Source organism: Salminus brasiliensis, chromosome 7 (assembly GCF_030463535.1).
Source record: "Salminus brasiliensis chromosome 7, fSalBra1.hap2, whole genome shotgun sequence".
Lineage (NCBI taxonomy): Eukaryota > Metazoa > Chordata > Actinopteri > Characiformes > Bryconidae > Salminus > Salminus brasiliensis.
The window spans coordinates 37,001,689-37,023,414 of record NC_132884.1 but is presented as its reverse complement, the minus strand read 5'-3'; the positions used below and the strand labels follow the sequence as shown (position 1 = coordinate 37,023,414).

The window sequence follows — 21,726 nt, the reverse complement described above, 5'->3', positions numbered from 1 at the left end:
TGAAACATCTGAACTGAGGTAGATATCTTGATATCTTGACTACACTGAGGTAAATATAAGATGTTCTGATAATGCTTTACTGACATTCAGTAGATTTACTGTTGATCTGGTACACCAAGTAGACTTTAATTCTCATCCTGGTCCTAATCCTAACCTTAACCCAAAACTTAATCCTAAATCTAATCCTGGTCCTAATCCTAACCTTAACCTCAACCAAAAACCTAATCCTAACCCTCATCCTGGCCCTAATCCTAACCTTAATCTCAACCCAAAACCTAATCCTAACCCTCATCCTGGTCCTAATCCTAACCTTAACCTCAACCCAAAACCTAATCCTAACCCTCATCCTGGCCCTAATCCTAACCCTAACCTCAACCCAAAACTTAATCCTAACCCTCATCCTGGCCCTAATTCTAACCCTAACCTCAACCCAAAACTTAATCCTAACCCTCATCCTGGCCCTAATCCTAACCCTAACCTCAACCCAAATCCTAATCCTAAATGGTCACCCTGGAGCTTATCCTAACCCTAACCTCGACCTAAATCCTGATCGTCATCCTGGCCCTAACCCTAATCTTAACCTCAACTCAAATCCTAATTGCCATTCTGGACCTAATCCTAATCCTATCCCTAACCTCAACCCAAATCCTAATCCTAACCCTCACCCTAGCTTCAGTGCAGGACAGATAAAAGCCTGGACGCTCGTCTTCCGTGGATCTTAAAAGATGGCGGGTCGAGCCGAGCCGTACTTGAAGCTGGAAGGACTCTTGGTACAGACCGACTTTTGACCATTGCCATCAAGTACGGAGGAGCTGGTCTTTGTAGGCCAGAGTCAGGGTTTTGAATGTGATGCGGGGAACAGCAGCTACAGGAAGCCAGTGAAGAGAGAACGCAGCAGAGGAGTTGCATGGCTGGGCCAACCGTTAAGGCCAGCTGTTCTGGGCCAAGCTGAATCTTTTATATTGAGTCAGGTTAAGAATCCATCAACATGGTGGAACTCAAGCATCCAAAGCCAGGAACTTGAGTCTCCATCTCTACGTCTGAATCACAGGTGCCAAAACATCTGAGCCGGTACAAGAACCTTAACTGCAGTAGATATCAGTGTGTCCCCAGTGTCTGGGTTTAGGAGTTTTGAAGGCCAGACCTTAAAATGATCAGTTTGAATAATTTAATTACTAGAATGAATGTCTAATTAACTTTTAATTAAGATTAAAAGTGGGGATTGTTCTTAATGTACTGTTGAGTTTCTCATGGGAAAAATGATTGCACCCTGATGCCATGCCCCAGGTGTCCTATTTTCCAAAGATGTTGGGTGTATCCTCTACGGTCAAGTCGAGGTCTTGTTTACTGGAATTTTAGAAGGAGTCGTCTTCCTCCAATTTGCACAGATTTCACTAAATAGTGGGAAATAAAGTGTCTTGCGTTCACGATGAGCTGTGAAATGCAGCATAGAAGGCTCTGTACAAACAGCTACATAAGAAAACCGTGTAGGGTCTTAAGAAAAAGACAAAAAGAACACAAGAGATCTTAACCACATTCTTAGGAACGTCTTGATGTTTATCTTGAGATCATTTAGTTTTTTTCTTGGGAAAGCTTTAGTGAATCTGGCCCCTGAACACACAGTTGTCTGTGTGGCTTTGCAGTTAATGGAGATAAAAGGTTTGCTTTCAACTCTGCTGAAGACTCCAGATACTTTCTTTGGTATGAAACCTGAAACCTGGATGTGTCTGCGCAATCTCTCCATTCCACTCTAAGCCACATTAACCCCCTTCATTACCCGCTTCATCGTGAGGCATGGTGGCTCAGTGGTTAGAGCACCAGAATATTGATGGCCGTGTTCGGTCCTTGAGGAAGGCCCTTAACCCTGTCTGCTCCCCGGGCGCCACAGTGAGGCCCAAAGTCCATTGTGTGTTTTTGCTCACCTTTGTGTGTGTGTGTGTGTGTGTGTGTGTGTGTGTGTGTGTGTGTGTGTGTGTGTGTGTGTGTGTGTGTGTGTGTGTGTGTGTGTGTGTGTGTGTGTGTGTGTGTGTGTGGGGTATGGATGAGCTAAAGGCAGAGGCCAACTGTAATGGTGAATATGGGTCTTTGTCCTTTTCATTGCTTTGGGTATTTCTGAATATAATAAAATAGCTTAATTTGTTCCATAATAATATTATATTCAGTAATTAATCAAGGGTGATTTTTAATAATGTAGCCTTACTTTACTCTATCGATTTTTCCTGATGATTTCCACACTTCGCAGCAATTTGTAAACTCATTTGATCTGTTCTCTCCATCTCTACAGTTCCAGGACCATCTAGCTCCTCCAAAACGGCGAAGCCCATCACTGCAGCAGGGAGTAAAAGGTCCATTCAGCAGATGGAGGAGAAATCCGAGGCCTACAAATCTCTCTTCACTTCTCACAGCTCTGCCAAGCGCACCAAAGATCAGTTGTCCAACTGGGTCACCCACACTCCCTACCACTTTTAACTGCTGTTTAGTTACGTGTCCAGGAGCGCCCTCTAGTGGCAAATTAAAATATTTTATTTTTTTCCACTCTTACTTACAGTGCAGCATTTTTAAACCTCACCATAATATTTCCATTTATGGATTCCTTTTAGGGGTCGAAGTGTATGTTGATCCTCCTTAATATATTTCTGTGATGGAGCATTTTCTTTGCATGCTTTTGAGTATTTTCTTAGACGCATTTTTTGACAATTTTTGGGGGGCTTTTTGTGTCTGTATTTCTCCAAATGTGAGATATTCCTGTGAATTTCTTTCTGTTGTCATCATTTGATTCGCCACTTCTTCTGCATCACTCTGAGGTGCTAGTTTATGGACCTACTATTGGACACCCAATCAGGTACATCTGCCATGCTAGTGCAATCTGTAGGTTTACATGTACCCCACACATCCATGATCGTGTCACTTCTCTGCTCTGCTTAGTTGTGAACCTTTTTATGGTGGGCCCTTTTCATGGATGCAAGAGATAGTGAGGGGCTGCAACTCTAAACCTACATAGGGCACGTATGTGGTACCTGTCTCTGATAAAAATGACCCATGTGTTTAGATTTTATGAACTGGCAACTCGGGGTGTATTGAAGTAGTGTATTAAAATATTGCTGTATTGTATTAATAACTGTGTGACATTGTTTCATCACTTGTCTATAGACTGTAGAGTCCAAATATTCATTGTTCTTCTTACTCATTAGATTATGTAACCTTAGCTGCAGCAATTTTCAGCAACTTAGTTTGTAAATAAAACGATAATACCCAACTTTGTAGCTTGCAGTTACTTTGAGTGGCCACAAGATGGCAGCACATCACTGTGTTTTGGTTAAACTCTCACCAGGGCTGTTTAAACAATAGGTGCTTGATCCTGCAATTCTTGCAGCCTGGTTTGCTTTATATTGTTGCTCTTAAAAATATGTGTCTGCAGGTTGAATAAAAGCTCTGGCTTTGTCGATGCATTTCAGCTTTGAATGAAGGAACACAGTAAAGTTGCTTCTTATTCTTGCCACATTGAGATATTGTTTCTTATGTAATGAATAAGAAAAGGTTCAGGTGGGAGGTGCTCACTGAAGAATAGACAACAGCTAAAGGAGTTAGAGGACTTCCTTGAGTTTGCTGATCTGCTGGACATGTGGATCCATATGCTAGGCAACCTTGCCAATGTATACCATGGGCCTTTGGGCTAAAGATCAAGCACAACCTGTTTAATATAACTATTTAAAGAGTAAACACCACACCAGACAAGGTTCCCTCCTCACATCCAACCACTTTAACCCCTCTTTGCCTTTCCCAATCTTTAACATTGAAATATTGAGAGTTTAGACACACTTGGTTGTTGCACACCAGGCTAAAACATTAAGAAACACTTGAACATAAACCGAGGCTTTATTTAAAATGCCAAATGAACCTTTTTCTTTATTAAAGCCACGGTCACTCAACAGTTCCACAATGTTTAGGCCTGCTCCTTTAAGGTGCTGTAAAGGGTTCTTTGAGTGAAACCAAATATGTACACATTTGGTAAGAGGTGTGAGCGTAAAGAACCTATAAGTTGGTTGAGAATCTTTATGATCCACTTCTTTAACCCTTTAGACGGTTGTTCACAGCATCCACACATCTATTAAAGTGTCATTCTGTGGCATTGCTCAAAGAACCCTTCATAAGCAGCTTTTCTAACAGTGTAGTGTGCAGAAACCAAATGTGACCCAACCTGTCCCAGCGTTTCCATACAATCCTAATTAACAGCGAGGTGAGTTAGGCAGTGTGTCCAGGCTGAAGTTTCGTAATAATCTGATAACAAAAATAATGAGTTTTTTTTTTTTTTAGCTTATAAAAGTTTAAATTATTAAATCATGTGATGTGAAACATGTTGATTTGACATTCCCTCTTTGGCAGTGTAGCCAGTTTAGGCCACACTAGTAAAAAAAAAAAAAAAACGAATAATATGCAATACTGTTGGTGTATTATTATTATTATTATTATTATTATTATTATTATTATTGCTGTTATTTTTATTATTATTAATAATAATAATAATAATACACCAACAGTATTGCATATTATTAGGTTTATTATTATTATTATTATTATTATTAATAATAATAATAATAATAATAATAATAATAATAATAATAATAATAATAACTAACATTAAAAACCTCTTTTATCTGTGTGCCAGATTTTCAGATTTGACCAGTCATCACTAAATTACGCATTGTTTATTACCCACCCATATTCCGACAGGCCCCGCCCCTTGTGCTCTGATTGGCCCGTACTTCATACTCGCTCATGCACTCAATATGCCTCCCAAGCGCTCTTCCTTTAACCGCTTATCCAATCCCTGCGCACGAAGGCGGGGCTTGCCGGAATACGGGTGGACGAGGGAAGCGGAATACCGCTGCCTCCACTCAGGTGTAGCGATGGTCTGCGCATGCGCCGCCAGCCAGGTGTAGTGAGCGCTCTCCCTCAGTGCGAGCTCAGCATTTGCTGTTTGTCGGATAGGACCGTGCAGTCATCCATGCAGATGTCCTTATTAGAGAGACTCGACTGGAGGGTAAGTTTTGTTATCATCTTTGTATCAGTATTATTTGATTTGATCTAAGGATTATTATTATTATTATATTAAGGATTAAAGTGATCTGGTTGGTCTGGTTTGGTGTTAAAACCTCAGCGCATCTTTTGCTGGTGAGGATTCGGCTGGTTGTCAGGCTAATGAGGAGGGGTTTTCACACAGGAGCAATCAAATCCGAATTTATCTGAATTAAATAACATTGATATTGTACATGTTGCATTAGCATAAAATTAACAGTAATTAGAACAGTAGTGGTGATAATGGTTGTATAAAACAACACTAGTACAAGTAGTAGTAATAATAATAATAAGAAGAAGAGTAACTGCACGTGCATTTCCATACCGAAAATGAGTTTAATTAATAAATATTTAACCTGCAGTTCGTTCACTTAAATATTTGCTTCTGAAAATCGTTTGCGACACATTTGAACGTTCTGGCATTTCCAACAGTCTTCAGTCTTATCCCTTCTCTTTATCACAGTGTGTTAAATGTGCCCATTTCACAAAGTTTGATCGTTTATGATTTGTTTATTTTAACGCCCAAAAATAAAGAAGCGTTTAATCATTTATGGATAAATATATGGACACAAATTGAGCATTAAACCATACACTCTTAAAATAAAGATGTTGACAGCGGTTCTTTTGAAGAACCATTTTAAAGGCTCTGTGTGTACATTTATACACCACTTACTTCTTTAAACCTTTAAAATGTTCTTTACACAGATTTATTTTACGATGTGATTCTTTATGAAACCAAAAATGTTCCATATTGGATTTTATGGCATCGCTCAAATCGAAAGAGAGAGAGAGAGAGAGAGAGAGAGAGAGAGTAAGGCCTACAGAGTAAAGCTCAGTTGCTAATACAGAGTGACTATATGGTGACCTTTTCTACATACTACTTATGAAGGTGTAAAAATACATTTTTTTAAATATGTTGAATAAATAAGTTTGTGCGGCATTTGGCATTTAAACCCGTATCGCGCGTGCACACCTTATAACAGCCGAAATCCACTAGAAAACTGTACAGATGAACAGATCTAGAAGCCACCGAAATTTCACTTCTTAAATATTGTAGATATATACAACAATAATTTTAGCTGCGCCTTAAATTACAGACATATATAGTAAATTTGCTGATTTGTTAAATTAACACTGGCAAATCTGATTATAGGATTTAGGGTTTAGTTAATTTTGTAGTCACCAGATTTACTGCAAATTCACAATGAATTGATCTCCAGTTGGACTTCAGAAAGCCGCTCTCCGAAGATATCAGGACGGTTTGAGTACCCCCTGAAAATAATGGTGCTTCAATTAGTTCCAATAGAAGAACCACTTTTGGATCCACCAAAAGTCCCGATTTCAATTGGAGAGGAATCTTTACACCAAGTGAAGGTTCTTCACACTCACACGTCTTCATTAAAACATGATTCTTCATGGAGTCAAACGTGTTTTTGTTTTCTATGGCTTTATTTTTTACAGTGCACACATCCCGCGTTTAGTCCTAAAGTAAAATATATCTCCAAATTAAAACCAGATCCCACTGATTGTGGCGGGCTATTCTGTGTAATTAGCTCTTTTTCTGAGTTCGGCTGGTCTTTGGTTTCCTGCAGCAGCTTTGCTCAGCCTAGAAGCTCCACCAAAAGCGGTGATTAAGATTAGAGAGCAAGTCTTAGTGGTTAAGCGAGTGCACCTTCTCGCAGTGCTCCAGCAGACCGTGCTCTACCTCCGCGTGTAAACAGCCAGGGGCTTATAGACTCAGGGCTTAAATGGGATTCACTGGAGTTATAACGACATCAAATGCTGATGGGAAGACATCGTCCCTAAAACACAGCTGACCTCTCGGCGTGGGCATGGCTTCATTATTTTTGCTGTCTGCTTGTAAATCTTCAGGATTAAATCCCGTGTTCCTAAATGTATGTTACACAAATGTAACTGTCGGGAGGGATCAGAGGGAGCTGTTTGGGAATTGGTGGTATCTTAAGAGGTTTTATATAGAGCGTGTGTTTGAGTATGTATTAGCCTATTAATATAAAAATAAAACGCAATCTAGAAAATGATACGGTACAATAACAGAATGTCAACACATTCAGTGAGCGTGCTCAGAGACTAATATGACTTTAGGCTAATAAACAGACACGTGTTTAGGGTATTAATATTAACAAAAGTATTAATAAACACACGCGTGTTTATGAGCGTGAGGTAATTTGCAATTGGGGCAATAGAACAAATAATAAAAAAAATATATAAATAATAATAAGTAAACTGATATTTTGGAGAAATTATCCAGACTCCTGACACAGTAAATAATGACAATTAAAAATGAAATTTAATCCAATTATTTTGGTTATTTGGAAGAATTGAATTCAAGGAAAAAGCCAAGTCAAGGTTTGAAATTCTTGTGATGAGGCTCGGGCTATTACAGCATTAATCAGGATAACGTTAATGTACAGGGGAATATATATATATATATATATATATATATATATATATATATATATATATATATATATATATATGCATAAACATACTGAATACACAGAAAATATACAGAACTAAGCAGATATACAGATACATACTAAATGTATAGTATATTTGCTGTATTTATATTTACTGTCAGCAGACCATAATAATAAACAAAGCTGTCATTAATCACCCTAGCTAATTTTCATTTACTTGCATTTAAATATGATTATTATTTTCAGTAACAGGGCCATATTTAGGCCATATACATTTCCAGCATCTCCGTTTGTTGTTTAAACCCAGTGAAGTAGGCGGACAGCGCACTGATTGGTCCGTCGTTACCTCCAGCCAATCAGCAAAGCGCAGTTCCTCGTCATTGATTATCACGTCTCAGTGAAGCCCCGCCCCCCTTCGCCAACTACTCGAATACAGTGGCGAGATTTAAAGAGGGATGAGCCGAGAGGAGTACAGCAGAGGAGCTCGGCCGTCAGAGGGAGTCAGGTTGCGTTTTGCGAGCCGCCAGCGCGTGTGTCGCTTCTTCCTGGAACAGGACGTTTGGTAGTTGCGTCGATTCCCCCGACAGTCTTATCTGTAGGCTAGTAGGTCCAGACCTTCATGCGTCTGGCTGGTCCTCCTCACCACACTCTCGGCTGCCTACTTCGCCAGTTGATGCATCTCCTCACCCCGTGCTCTGCGCACTCTGGAGTAAACTGTACATCAGCAGACAACTTCTCAAGCCTCCGCGCGTAAGAGTCGCTTCAGTCCGACGAGAAAATGTTGTGGAAGTTAGCAGATAACGTCAAGTACGAGGAGGACTGCGAGGTGAGTCGGTCGATCAGAGGAGAAGTGACTATGTTCCTTCAGTTCCTCGGTTTGCTCATAAACCTGTGCCACATTTAGCAGCAGTTTGAGAAGATCTGAGGAGCTGGGTGTCTCACCTAAACAGGCGTTCAGTTTCAGTTCAGGCCTTTAGACCCTTCAGGTCAGACCCTTAATTTATTTCATTCAACTTAATTACATTACATCTCACGTGTTAATCAAAGCTCGCGCTCGCTTCTAAAGTAAAATATAAAAAAAACAGCATGCTTAAAAGTTTTGCTCCTGCAAGGCTCTTCTCACAGCATCTCAGACCTTAAGTGGTCTGCTGTTTCTTCATTGTGCTCATTTGGCCCCTATTCAGTCTACAATTGGCCTAATGCGAGCTGTCCAGGGCGATCTGCTCTGTGGTCTTCACTCTTTGTCCTGCATTGACAGTAATATCGCTGGGACAATGACACCCTAACAATGTCAATCCCATTCAAGGTGTGGACAGTCTGCTACTGGGAGACAGTCTCGGACAAAGTGCTCTGCGCTGTCAGACGTGCTAATAATGTACACTCTTAAAGGGAACTTAAAAGGTGCTGCAAATGGTTCTTTGGGTCATGACATAAGAGAACCCTTTTCAATTATATGAAGAGTCATGATTGTAAGAGAAGTCCATGTTACATCAAGTGAAGGTTAAATGAACATTTCAGAGGTTCTGGGCACGCACACGTATCTTTACAAACATTGTTTTTATGCAATCAAAAAAAATTAAAAAATAGGATGTTTTTGTTTAAGAGTTTAGAGGTGTTGTTAAAATGTTTATTTATTTTTTGTTGTTGTTAGAATCTAGTTTTGTACATATAATTAAGATTTGAATATATAAATGAATAACGAGGAAGGATACATTATTTTTTTAAATGACAAACAAATTTAAATCTTCTCAATTTTGCAATTTTTACTTTGCACAATTTCGCGCATATTTATCATGCAAATTTATTATTATTTATTCATTATTTATTTTGTGGTATTTACCTACAAAATCACACTATCTGATCGCTCATAGACTAAAGTATATTTTGCACGTCCATATCAATTTTCCAAATATCCAAGCACGTGTATATTTCACTTTCATTGACCATACGAGAAATTAAAGGCCTGGTTGGTTCCAGTTGCAACTGGTGGTCACTGGCGCATTTCCTTTCTAAACCAGTGAAAGGAAACCCCACAAACGGGTTTCTCCAGTGTTTTAGTGGCCAACTGAATGAAACACCACGCCAGTCTATGTTAATACCGAACACACTGTCCAGTCTGACCTGACGTCCCATAACACCTCACCCTCTGTCTCCATTTCAGCAGGAGAGACATGACGGCAGCAGCAATGGGAACCCCCGGTTACCCCACCTGCCCGCGGTCAGTCAGCACCTCTACAGCCCGGCTCCTTCCCTCTCCCACCCCACCGGCTCGGACTTCCAACCACCATACTTTCCCCCTCCGTACCAGCCCCTGCCCTACACACAGCCCAACGACCCTTACTCTCACCTCAGCGACCCCTTCAACATCAACCCCATACACCAGTCTCCAACGTCCAACCAGCAGCAGGCGTGGCCCGGTCGTCAGAACCAGGACGGGATCGGGGGGCACGGCCGCAGCGGGCTGGCCGGACAGATCCTGGGTTTGGAGGGGGTGTCGTCCGGGTTGCGCAGAGACGGCTTTAGGAGGCCCGAGCTGTTGCCTCCACACGCCCATGGCATCGAGTCGGCCATAGGCGAGAACATGCCACTGCACGACATGGGCCAAGGGGCGATAGACGATGTGCACGTGAGTGGTGCCCCAAACCTCTTCCTTAAAATTAAACCTAGTTTTATTTAGCAGATTTTTAGGAGTGTGTTTTTACAGGCTGTTTGTTTTTTGATTGTATCGTTGTATCATTGAGTCGTTGAGTGATTTTGATTTATTTATCTATTTTCAGCACGTGGATGATCACAGTATTGTAATTGCAGACCAGACGGTCATCAAAAAAGGTCAGTTTTCTTCCAGTTTATTAATGTCTTTTAAAATGAAATGCAAATACGATCTTCGTAAAAATGGCAAAATATGGGGATGCTGTTTTAACACTTTAAATAGTAAAAAAAAAAAACTTTACAGAAGTAAAAAAAGACCTTAATGAAAGTCAGTGTAAAAAGATTTTACTCCAAGCCATTTTAGAGCCCTTCTGCTGGTCCATTCATTATGGACACATTCACATGATGTCAAAAATGTAAATACAGCAGAAATGCAGATGCAGGATTTTTGGATGATACATTTCATAATCATAACTATTGTAGAATCAATAGTATTAATTAAATGGAGATTTCAACAATTGCTCATACAACTCTGTTACTTAGCATTAAACAGTGGACAACTTTCACAGTTATCTTGTTTTTTTTATATGAAAATCAACGAGTTTTAACTAATTTAAAAATTCACAATTTCTGCATAATTTAATATTGGCAGTCATTAAATATAACAGTCATTAAAATATTTTAGTGTAAAAGGTTAACTGTACATAAATCTATTAACTGAATGTCTTTAAGGTGGTGATTATAGGAACTAGGCTTTGAGCTATGAGCTCAATTCTGGCCCAAGAAAACTTAACTGTAGCAGTTGTGTTGCTGGAATCTATTTATTTGTGACATTTAATTTATATTCCTAAATTTGGTATTTAATGTTAAAAAAAGAATGGTAAAAAATATTAATAAAATAAAAGTTGATAAAGGATAATAATAAATAAATATATTGCATAAATGAAAAAAAATCAGCCATAAAAAATAAAATATGTATTTATTTATTCTTTAGAGGCATTAAGCTCTTAAGACGTCAAGACAATCAAATCAGATCACTATGAGTGCTGATCATTTAATTGTGGTTCTAAAAGAAGCCTTTGTCTTTAGTGAATAATAATATTCAAACTGACGGGATGGAAATGAGAGAAGGGCATTAATAGAGATGGGCATAAAATAACATGATGCACACATGGCACCAGTTACACTGCTCTTAACTTCAATGTCTGGCTGCTTTACCCACTGAGAGCCTGAATGGGAAGGGATGAGGAAGCTGTGCTTCAAACTTTCCCCTCTAATCCCTTTTGCCCACGTGCTCCATTTAGCTAATCTGGGTTTGATCCTCCTCGCATTGTAGTCTCCATTCAGCATGAATGGAAAGTCAGGAGAAGGAATCTTCTCAAAATGGCTGACAAGCTGACAACTTGTGGAAGTTGGGCAATCTTGAAAATGCTCTGTTGGCTCAGAGAGAGGAGGCCCAGGCCATCTTTGTTCAGCAAGCTTAATGCTCTTTGCTGTGGTGAATGAGCGTTGAGTGCTGTCAGAGCTGACCGCCTCAGCAAAGTCACGCGAAACAGAGAAACGTGAAACAACAGAGCTCGGGGTGTGGCACCGCCAGAGCAGAGCTAGTTAGCTCAGTCAGGTGTTGTGACACGAAATGTTCTTTTGACTTAGTGAGATGCAGAAGATCCTGGACTGAACCGGTCAAGGTGAACGTTAGGCTAAAAGCCCATATTTATGACCAGCTGAGAGGCTGAGTCAGGTGTTGTTCTAAGGTTTTGAGTAACATTTTGATGGATTTGTGCCTTTTTTGGAGCACATTCCTGATGGTGAGGAGTTAGTGAGGTGAGGGATTCTGGCTGTTCATATTTAAAGCTTATATCTGTATTGTGTTTAGTTCAGCACAGTGGACTGCCTTGTGACTGGTCACACTTTCAAGCTTCAGCATGTTTTATAAGACCAGTGGTTCCCAAACTGTTTACAGTCCCGTAGTCCCTTAGGCATTAAATTTCCTGCTGTGCTTCCCTTGTCCGTCCTCTCACACAAGTATACGCCATTATGTCAAATATTTAGCCTGCCAATTCGCACAGTAATGACACAAACATCCAAAATTTTTATATCTAAAAAATGAAGAATGAACAAGCCAACTTTAGCTTTATCTGTTACCTCAAACTAAACTCTAAGGATCGTAACTGCTACAACAACCGTTAACATTAGGGGGTACTTCAGGGCCGCCAACTCTCACCGTCAGCAAGCAATTAGCTCTAATCTCACGCCGCACTCGCTAGGTCTCACACATTTTTAATGACCACTCAATGTTCCACTCATAAAAAAAAAAAAAAACTCCAGATGAATTTAATTACAGCAGTCAGTCAGGATTTCACTGATTAATCACTGTCTAGACCAGCAACAGCGGCGGCCTTCTTAAGAACATAAGGAGTACGTATTTTTTTATATCCATTCCAAGATATAGAGGAAGTGTCTGTGTAATTGTAAGGTCAGCTAACGCAATGAAATTAATGTGATCATTGTCAGAAGAACTGTTTTACACCAGATTTACCAAAATTCAGCTCCTATTCTAGAACCCAGTACAATTTTTAACTCTCTAACAACTCTGTAAAAACATTCAATGACTCTATTCCTCACTATTACAAGTTGTTATAACAAGGTAGTAAAAATACTATTACGTCTAGATAAAACAGGCTTTATCTTCTGTAAATAAAGACAATCTGACTCAGCTGTAAGCTGATGAAATGGTCATCAAAAAAGGTCTTGGGTACTGGACATTTATTTTGAAATAAATAAATGATATGAATGATGCACAGAACCAATAATATTATCCATTCTGTGTTTCTATTGACTGTTGTTGGTGTCAAGCATTCAAAACTTCAAGGTCAGCCAAAAGCATCTACAGAGGCTTCATCAATTATCAAATTTGTTGTGAACCAGAACATGGACCCAACATAGAACTCCTTCAATCCAAGCAAGGTTTGGGGAAGCAAAGTTTGTCTTTTTTGGGTTTGTTCTGCAGGATTCTAGATGGCATAGACCTCAATTACCTCCATTTTTAGCTTCATTAGTTTTGTAGCAAAGCTAAACAAGCAACTTTTAGACGACAACCATGTCTCGGTTGATTGACTGTGTTTGGGGTGAAAACCAGATTTAAGAAATCAGATTTTTCAGTAAACAGTTCCTTTGAAATCTGTAAGCATATTCTGCACAACATGGGCTACCAAACTTCCATCATGTGAGAATAATTTCACTGGCCTGTATTTTCAGGGACCAGAAGCAGGAATCAATGGGCAAAGCTTTAGCAAGCCATTTTATACGATGTAATTTATTGTGTCTCTGTGCATCCACCGTGGGATGTTTGCACCACAAGTAGATTTGACAGGTTTGGCATGCATTTTTGTCAGTCAGTAATTTAGAGTCTCTTTTAACTCCGTAGAGCATCTTGACAAATACACATTTACGCCAATACATTTGAAGACTTGATTATAGTATGGATGGCTCTGGCAGAGCGTGGGCTCCTATTATGGTTTATATAAGTCACAATTTTGGCTCACATTTATTATCTCAATGACTTCTTCAACCATCTGAGTCTCTGCTTGGACGGAGAATAGACCATTTGATAAACTCGGAACATCAAACGGGGATGGATTACTAGTCAAACATTTACATCATCTATTTTGTTTTCCTAAATGGTCTTGAGTTGTGCATATTTTATTAATGCCATATGGCTTTTGCCCATGCTGAAACGCCACAGGACACAAACATCCGTTTTGTCCTAAGCGACCACCCATCCTGCTTTTGAGATTCAGCATTGACTGTGAGGTGGCAGGCGTCTTGATCATTTTCAGAGACACTGAGAGTTTTATTTTTTTTTTTTGGAGGGGGGGGTGGGCTTTCTTGCTTGTTTTGATGAAGGTATTAGTAATGCATGTTTGTCTGGAAGTAATATGCAGGGCAGACTCTGAGATGGTTCTGGTTGCCCCGATTTTCCCAGATGTGGAGTAAGCGTTGTCAGAGACTTTCTTAAAAATCGCGGTGCTACAAAGGTTTTTTTATCTTTTCATTTAAGAGATGTATGTGTAAAGAACCATTTAAAGCTTTAAATACATTAATGATGTATTTAATCAATCTCTTTTACAAAAATATATTTTTTTTATATTGAAAAAACAACAAAAAAAAACTTTTGTAATACCTTGGTTGTTAAAATGGTGTAAGACTCAGTGGCGATTCATCACTAAAAAGCCATTTTAGTCTTAGTTCAGCCTTTAGTTAAACTTTAGTCTTTAGTTTAAGCTTAATCTGGGACCTTTATGTGTACTCAGACCCAGTCAAAGTAAAGCAGGCTTTCAGTATTAGGGGTTGTGTGGGCTTGGCTTCGGGTTTCTGGTGCAATTTGTGCTGATGGTTGAATGTCCTGCTTAACACTTACTTGCTTTGGCTTGCCTGGCTTGTGGAATCATTTGGTTACATGTTTAACAAGGCGGAAGAGCTCGCCTCCAGACAGCAGTTAGCAGGGATTGCATCTGATTCTGATTAGAACACTTCAAATGTAGTTGTTTTGTATAATCCCATAATCAAGTGATTCCAGTATCTCTGTTAAAATCTCTGTCTAAAGTTGGGAACCACATGAAGATCCCTTCAAAGTATTTAAGGGGTTCCATTTATAGTTCTGTACCCTCTCAGGAATCAGTGACCATCCCAAAACCGAAAACAGCTCAAAAACTGCGTCACAACAGTGGAGTAAAATATATTTTCAGTCAACCAAACAACCTCAAAAAATCCCTCCATAAAGTCTTAACTATAAAGCCATATATCTGTCTGCTTTTTGCCTAAGCATAATCACATGTCTCTTTTCCTCCGGTCCAGTGACCCTGCCCAAGGGGAACCCCATGGGTCTTCCCTTCCAGAAGGAGTCCCTGCTGGGTATGGTGTCCAATCCCACGGAAGTCTTCTGCTCAGTTCCTGGCCGCCTTTCTCTGCTCAGCTCCACCTCTAAATACAAAGTGACTGTAGCTGAGGTCCAGAGACGTTTGTCCCCACCCGAGTGTCTCAATGCCTCTCTGCTTGGAGGAGTACTACGCAGGTGAGGACACACACACACACACACACATTTTTCTACAGTAATAAACACACATTTTATAATAATGTAAAATAATGGTTTAGTATCTGGCCTATGTCTTTACCACCGTTTAGGTGTGGAGAAGGGCGTAGCTTATGACGCAGTCTGAATAGAAACACATAGATAGATGTATATTTACCTTATTTACCTTTCCTGCATTTAGTGGATGCTTCCATGTATCCAGGGTAACTTCCATAGTGCGGCACATCAGGAGAATTTGGGCCTACTTTTTAGTGAAGCATATTGAGGTGGTGTGTAGTGTCCTTTTTTAGCATTTTGAAAGATGGCAGTCCTTTTATTATCCCTCCATGATATCTACAGTATAGAACAGAGACTAATCTCATAATTAAAATGATCTCATAAGCTATGTGTAGTGGCAAATAATTTCATCAGTCACCATCTGTTAGGTGGTAGGTAGCATGATGCGTATGTCTGTGCGTGCTGAGAAAAGATCGTGGAGGGGTGCATGTGTAGGTGGGGCTAGGGGGGTGCAGGGGGGTTGCATGGCTGATTTTAACTGTAGCTGAACAGTTGACCTTGTGCCCCATATGCCAGCAGGAGCAATGTTGAGGGAAATGGAGAGTGATGGGGGGTGTCACAGAAGCTCTGATGTCTAGAGCAGTTTTTTGCTGGGAATGCATGTTTTTCACTTCCCATGTGTGTTATGCACACACACACATGCTCAAACAAGTATACACTCATTAGTTAGTGTTTTTTTTCTAGCTGGGATGGCTAGCTGGATGTGTATTTAACATATGGTCACTTTTACACAAAAACCTCATATCTCCAAAACGGCAGTTTGACAGGAGAAGTTAAGGACTTAACTTTTAATGGAAGTCAATGTAAACAGAATTTATTTTTAAGTCATTTTGGAGCTTTTCTAATGGTCAATTCATCATGAAATGTGCACAGAATATAAAGAACAGATATGAATTATGTCAAAAAAGGGGAAACAGCAAATATGGAGGGCAAAAATGTGAGATTTTTGCATGACATCAACGACATACAGCTATACGCAAACGAGAACACAGCTCTGCATATTTTGTACTGCTGACAGTAAAACACTTACTGTTTATTTACCTAATTTAACACATTTTAATGTACTCTGAGAACAAATAAGGCTTCAAATATGGCATGTACAAAAATTCTGGCACATTTTATATGTTATTTCATTCTTCCAATTTAATTAATTCAGCAAATACACAAAAAGTAAATTTTGTAAATGAGCTGAAAATCCTTCATTCAAGATTGTTCCAACTTATTTTCACTTACAACATTTGAGCAGGGATGTTCAAACTTTTGCATACAGCTATAATAATAATAATGATAATAATTGGATCAAAACTCAAAAAGTAATGAAAAATAAACAGAACATTCACATATATACATGCATACACACGTACGTGCACACACACTCACGCACTTAGAGACATTATTAAGTAGGTCATGTAGAGATGTTGGTGAAGGCCGAGGGGGGAGCAAGGGGGAGGGGGGGTGGTTACTCACTCCTCCCTAAACATGTCGCCTCTCCCTCACCCGCCACGCAGAGGGCAACGCCAGGCCTCCAAGCCTAGTCATGCGGAAAACTGAAGCGGCTCAATTAAGTGGGGAATTTGTTTGTGCATGTGTATGCATCTCTGTGCGTTGTGTGTGTGTGTGTGTGTGTGTGTGTGTGTGTGTGTATTTTCACTCCAAAGGCTTTGGAGCTGTGGTTTCATTTGTCGTCTTACTTGCAGTTTCGTAACTATTTATTTATGTGACCGCGCTTTGAACAATGCCTCCCACATACAGTAGGCTACAGGAAAAAAAACACAAAAAAAACACACACACACACACACACACAAAAATAACTCTCATTGTCAAAAACTCAAATGTTTCAGCCTGCAATTAACGCGTCTGTCATTCAGAGCGAAAGGCTTACCCATGGTTTGTTTTATCACACAGGGCTAAGTCAAAGAACGGTGGAAGATCCCTCAGAGAGAAGCTGGATAAGATCGGGCTGAACTTGCCAGCAGGCCGCAGGAAGGCGGCTAACGTCACCTTGCTAACAGCACTAGTAGAAGGTATGTACGTTTCTTGATGCATATCCCTTCTATGGAATCGACTTCACAGTCCTTGTAGGAGCAGCTATGATTAGGTTAGGCTCTGCAGCCACATCTGAATCAGTGAGCGATGGGACCAATAGTAATGTGGCCCAGAAAGTTTTCTAATGAACATGCTAGCATGATTATAACTCCAGGTCAAAAATGTCGCTTCTGTTTAGCTGGCATTACTGTTCACTTGTCTTAAGCTCATACCACATCATACTGAAGCCGCTACAAATAAAGGCTTAAAGGCTTGGTCTTCCAAGCCTAGCTTTCATCAGACTTGAAGAAAGAGTGTGTGTCATGTGAGAAGATGTTTGACATTTTGGGGTTAGCAAGCATCTGCCTCAAACTTGAAGAGCAAGAAATGGCTCATAAAAACCAGGCCTGTAAATTCCAGCAGATCTTCTGCAGCAGAGCTATTTATCTTGCTAGACAATGACAAGTACTGGCTTAGCCATCTCAGGCGTACTTCTCAGTCTTAAAATGCTAATCACATTTTTTTTTTGCACAACTCAGCAGTACAAATGACCCTTAAGGCCATGTGCTAACAAATGCTCTAATTTCATGACATTTCATCTCAAGATGTACCTTTCGCGGAAGTATATTCAAGCAATGAGTCATGGAGATGGTAATGCAAAGATCATGAGTGAGCTAGTGCCCACAGCTACATGGAATACGTTTTCCCCCCTTTGCTGTAATGGTGCCGCTCTCCCTGTTAATGGGATGAAGGGGATGGAGCAGGAACATGACTCCAAGGCTGTGTTATTTAGAGACCTTCAAAGCTGAATTGGGGCTTGTTATCATGTGTTTGCTAGCCAAGAGGAGAGACTGACCTTAAAGACAGAGACTCTGCGAGTAATGTGCGGTCTATCAATAAGATCCTCTGTTGGATTTGTGGAACTGTTTGCCGCCTTCAGCTACATAAGCCCATTAACAGCATGCAGTATGACCATCCCTCTCGTCCTAGAGAAGATACAGCCATCTATGTTCATCTGAGTAACTCTCAAGTCCCTCCAGCTGAAAACCGATTCTTCTTTTTTTTGTATGGTGCTGTTTGACTCACTAAGTGAACTGTTCGGTCAAATGATGAGTCACGTTCGTTTGCTCATGTCTCATGGACCTGACTCAACTCTGATTAACATCTGCAGGTGAGGCTGTACACCTGGCCCGGGACTTTGGTTATGTCTGCGAGACGGAGTTTCCTGCCAAGGCAGTTGCAGAGTACCTCGGACGACCACACGTAGAACGCAATGAGATCAACTCTCGCAAGAACATGCTCTTGGCTGCCAAGTGAGTTGAAGTCCTCTCAGCCTTTCCGTTCACAACATTACTGACAAACCATTCTGCTGTTTTCCATTTTAGTGAAGCTTGGCATGTTCCAAATTCCCCACATTTTGGCTTAGGCCAGTGGCACTCAAGTGGTGGGACGTTTTGATGTCCTTTGACACACTTGGGCAGCTCATCAGAGCTCATCAAAGAAATATATGCTTGTGTCCAACGCTGTTAAAAAGGACAAGATCCTTGAGGACCCTTTGAAGGTTCAGTGGTCTTAGAGGAGGTTGTAATAACTTTTGGAATTCCTACAGCTAGTTGCCACTGTTAAAAGAACAAGATCCCTTAAAGGTTCATTGAAGCAACTTAAGAGGTTCCTCCACAGTTTCAAATTTAATGAACATCCAAAGGTTCTTCAAGGATCTTGTCCATTTACCAGTGGCAACTTTAATACAAATGAATATTTTGAAGAACCAGAATTGGTCCCGAGGAATTCCAAATGAGCACAGAGGAGCATTTTAGTTCTTGGAGGAATCTAGAGGTTTTCTAAAGTGAAATAAACTTCTTCTAAGAACATTTTAAGAGGTTTCTTCATAGTTTCAAACTGAAGAACCTCCAAAGGTTCCTTGAGGATCTTGTCCTTTTAACAGTGTAGCAGTGGATGAACGATTTATCTGTTAAACTGTGGCTTAATAGAAGATACAACTGGAGATAAATCTGGAGAAAATTAAGGTTCAAAATGAAGAGCCCAAGTTGACAGTGCAAACTTGACATCCTTGACAATGTAGCTTAATAAATTCATAGACATCTCCTGGACGTACCACCACTGTAACAGGGTGGTTTTTAATGGGCTTTCCCGTTTGTACAGTTTTAATTGTTACATTTTAATTACATTTCCACAACGAAACACTCCCCTTTATCTCTCATACCAACTGTATAACGTATTTGTGATATATGATTTACTATACTCTTCACCTAACCTGAATAAACCACCTACAAAAGCTAACGAAATAAATATACGTTATTTTTTGTTTCCAGACAAATCTGCAAGGAGTTTACTGACCTTCTAACCCAGGATCGGTCTCCACTGGGCAACTCGCGGCCTGCTCCCATCTTGGAGCCAGGGATCCAGGGTTGCCTGACTCACTTCAGCCTCATCACCCACGGGTTCGGCTCTCCGGCCATCTGCGCCGCAATGACCTCGCTGCAGAACTACCTCAACGAGGCTCTCAAGCAGGTGGACAAAATGTACCTGAGCGTGGGTGGAGACTCCTCACAAGGCTCCTCAGATGGAGGTAGCAAAGCCACGGACAAGATGGACAAGCACAGAAAGTAAACTGGAGAAGCTGGACTGGAACATTTTTGAGGAGCGTGCAGGCCCTCTTGTCTCATGGACTACACTTGACTTTGTCGTATTCTTGTCACCGTAGTTGTTGTAAATGGTTCGGTTTCACGTTACTCGCTTGATTTCGATGGACCTTCACTCCCTTCTCATCCTGGTCTTCCAGAACTCCTTCCTCTACAGTGCTTCCCCCTCCTCTGTGACCGACATAGATGATTACGACTTTCTTCAGCGGCACGTGTAGACACGTACATCTTGTCCATGGCTCTGCACAAAGAAAATGGAGGCGCTTTTTGTCCACTCCAGACACCATTTCAAGAGTTTATGTGGAAATATTATTTTTGTGTGTTTTTTTTTTTTTTTTCATGAAGAGGAAGTCCCGTTTTGTCTTCTTCCTTGGTGCTGAATCCCTATAGAACATGCTGAGAACATGTGATCTGCTCGAGAGAACGAGTTGCTCTTTGCTTGACTTCATTTGGATGCAGTGTTATTGTACTTTTGTCTGTGGGAGTATTGTTAGCATGAGTGAGTGTTATGTATGTGGCTGTTCTCAGATTGAAATGACCCTGAAGGCAGTGAAGAGACACACTTTGGGTCAAATGCAGATGCTCTTTCAGGGCCATTGAGTCCATTGTGTCTCCCTTTAGTTTGACTTCTAATTCCACCTATTCAGATCACAGAACTGAGCAAATTCTCTCCAGTTAGTGACAGTTAGGCATCGGCAGATCTGCTCAACATTGGAATCCATTGATGAGTCCGAGAAGATCAGACAGGCATATGCATGTGTGTGTGTTTATGTGTGAAATTCTATATGTTTTCTGTAAATACAGTGCGTCTTTTTATGCTTTTAGACAAATCGGACTAGAAATGTTTCCACATATTTTGCCCTAATTGTAAATATTTTCTAATTTATGTTGTAATTTAATGGGATTTGTAAATATTGGTACAATTCTGGTGTATGGTTTAACTTTCAAACAGATGTGTTCAACTTTTTTATAAATGGGTTAGTTTTTTATCATATAGCGGTTAGGCCCTGGGGATGAGTTTCTTTTCATATATGTGTAAAAGTCTTTTAAAGCTATAGGTCAAAGAAGAATAATAAAAAAAAAACAACAACAACAACAACACGCTTCGTAGTTGTGCTTGTTAAATCTTCTCATTTATGTCATTGGGTTGAGGCCAGTGAGGCATGCAGATAATGGCCAATTCAAGTGTGCTAAGAGTGCATAAAGGCAGAGAGAAACTGTTGATGCGGCCTGAGAAATGCAGGTCAGTAGATGATGGCCGGATTTCCCAGGAAGATCCTCAAGATAAAATGAACCGGGCTGGCAGATAAGGATGGGCCTCTTCGAAGCATGTTTGTTCTCGGTTTTAACGTCTGGCAACACCTGCCTTACCTGGATTCTCTCCTGCCCTGATATTTTCATGGTTTGTTTATTCATGGCCTGTAAACACAGTTCCCTGTTTCCCTCTCTCACCTTACCATTCTGCAAATGGGCGTGACAGCTCAACACATGGATACAACAGATAAGATCCTGTATGCGGTATTGTAGAATTTCGGTCTATGCTGAATCCTCACCGTATGTTGTGATGAATAGGTGAGGAGAAGAAGCTGTTGCGCAACTGCTACCGGTAAAGCATAAGATAATATTTGCTCAACCTGTGGGTTTATTTAGCTTATTTTTTTCTGAACTCATCATAGCTTACGGGACGGAGATATGTGGCAAGTTGCGAAATTGTTGAATTCGCTGC

At 40.3% G+C, this 21,726-nt stretch overlaps 2 protein-coding genes across 3 annotated transcripts in view; both read left to right on the top strand.

Moving 5' to 3' along the window:
* rtf2 (replication termination factor 2) overlaps positions 1 to 3,256 on the top strand; it is a 35,499-nt gene extending 32,243 nt beyond the window's left edge. For both annotated transcript variants that reach the window (XM_072684816.1, XM_072684815.1), the window contains exon 9: positions 2,285 to 3,256. In XM_072684816.1, coding sequence (XP_072540917.1) covers positions 2,285 to 2,469 — 185 coding nt within the window. In that variant the 3' untranslated portion in view covers positions 2,470 to 3,256. The remainder of the gene's footprint in view (positions 1 to 2,284) is intronic.
* A 4,797-nt stretch (positions 3,257 to 8,053) lies between these two features.
* Positions 8,054 to 21,051, top strand: tfap2c (transcription factor AP-2 gamma (activating enhancer binding protein 2 gamma)). The gene is made up of 7 exons (XM_072683156.1): positions 8,054 to 8,340; positions 9,679 to 10,140; positions 10,292 to 10,343; positions 15,021 to 15,237; positions 17,218 to 17,336; positions 18,509 to 18,650; positions 19,671 to 21,051. Exons 1-7 carry the CDS (start codon positions 8,293 to 8,295, stop codon positions 19,966 to 19,968), a joined length of 1,338 nt encoding a protein of 445 aa, XP_072539257.1. The 5' UTR covers positions 8,054 to 8,292; the 3' UTR covers positions 19,969 to 21,051.
* Positions 21,052 to 21,726: the final 675 nt, after the last annotated feature.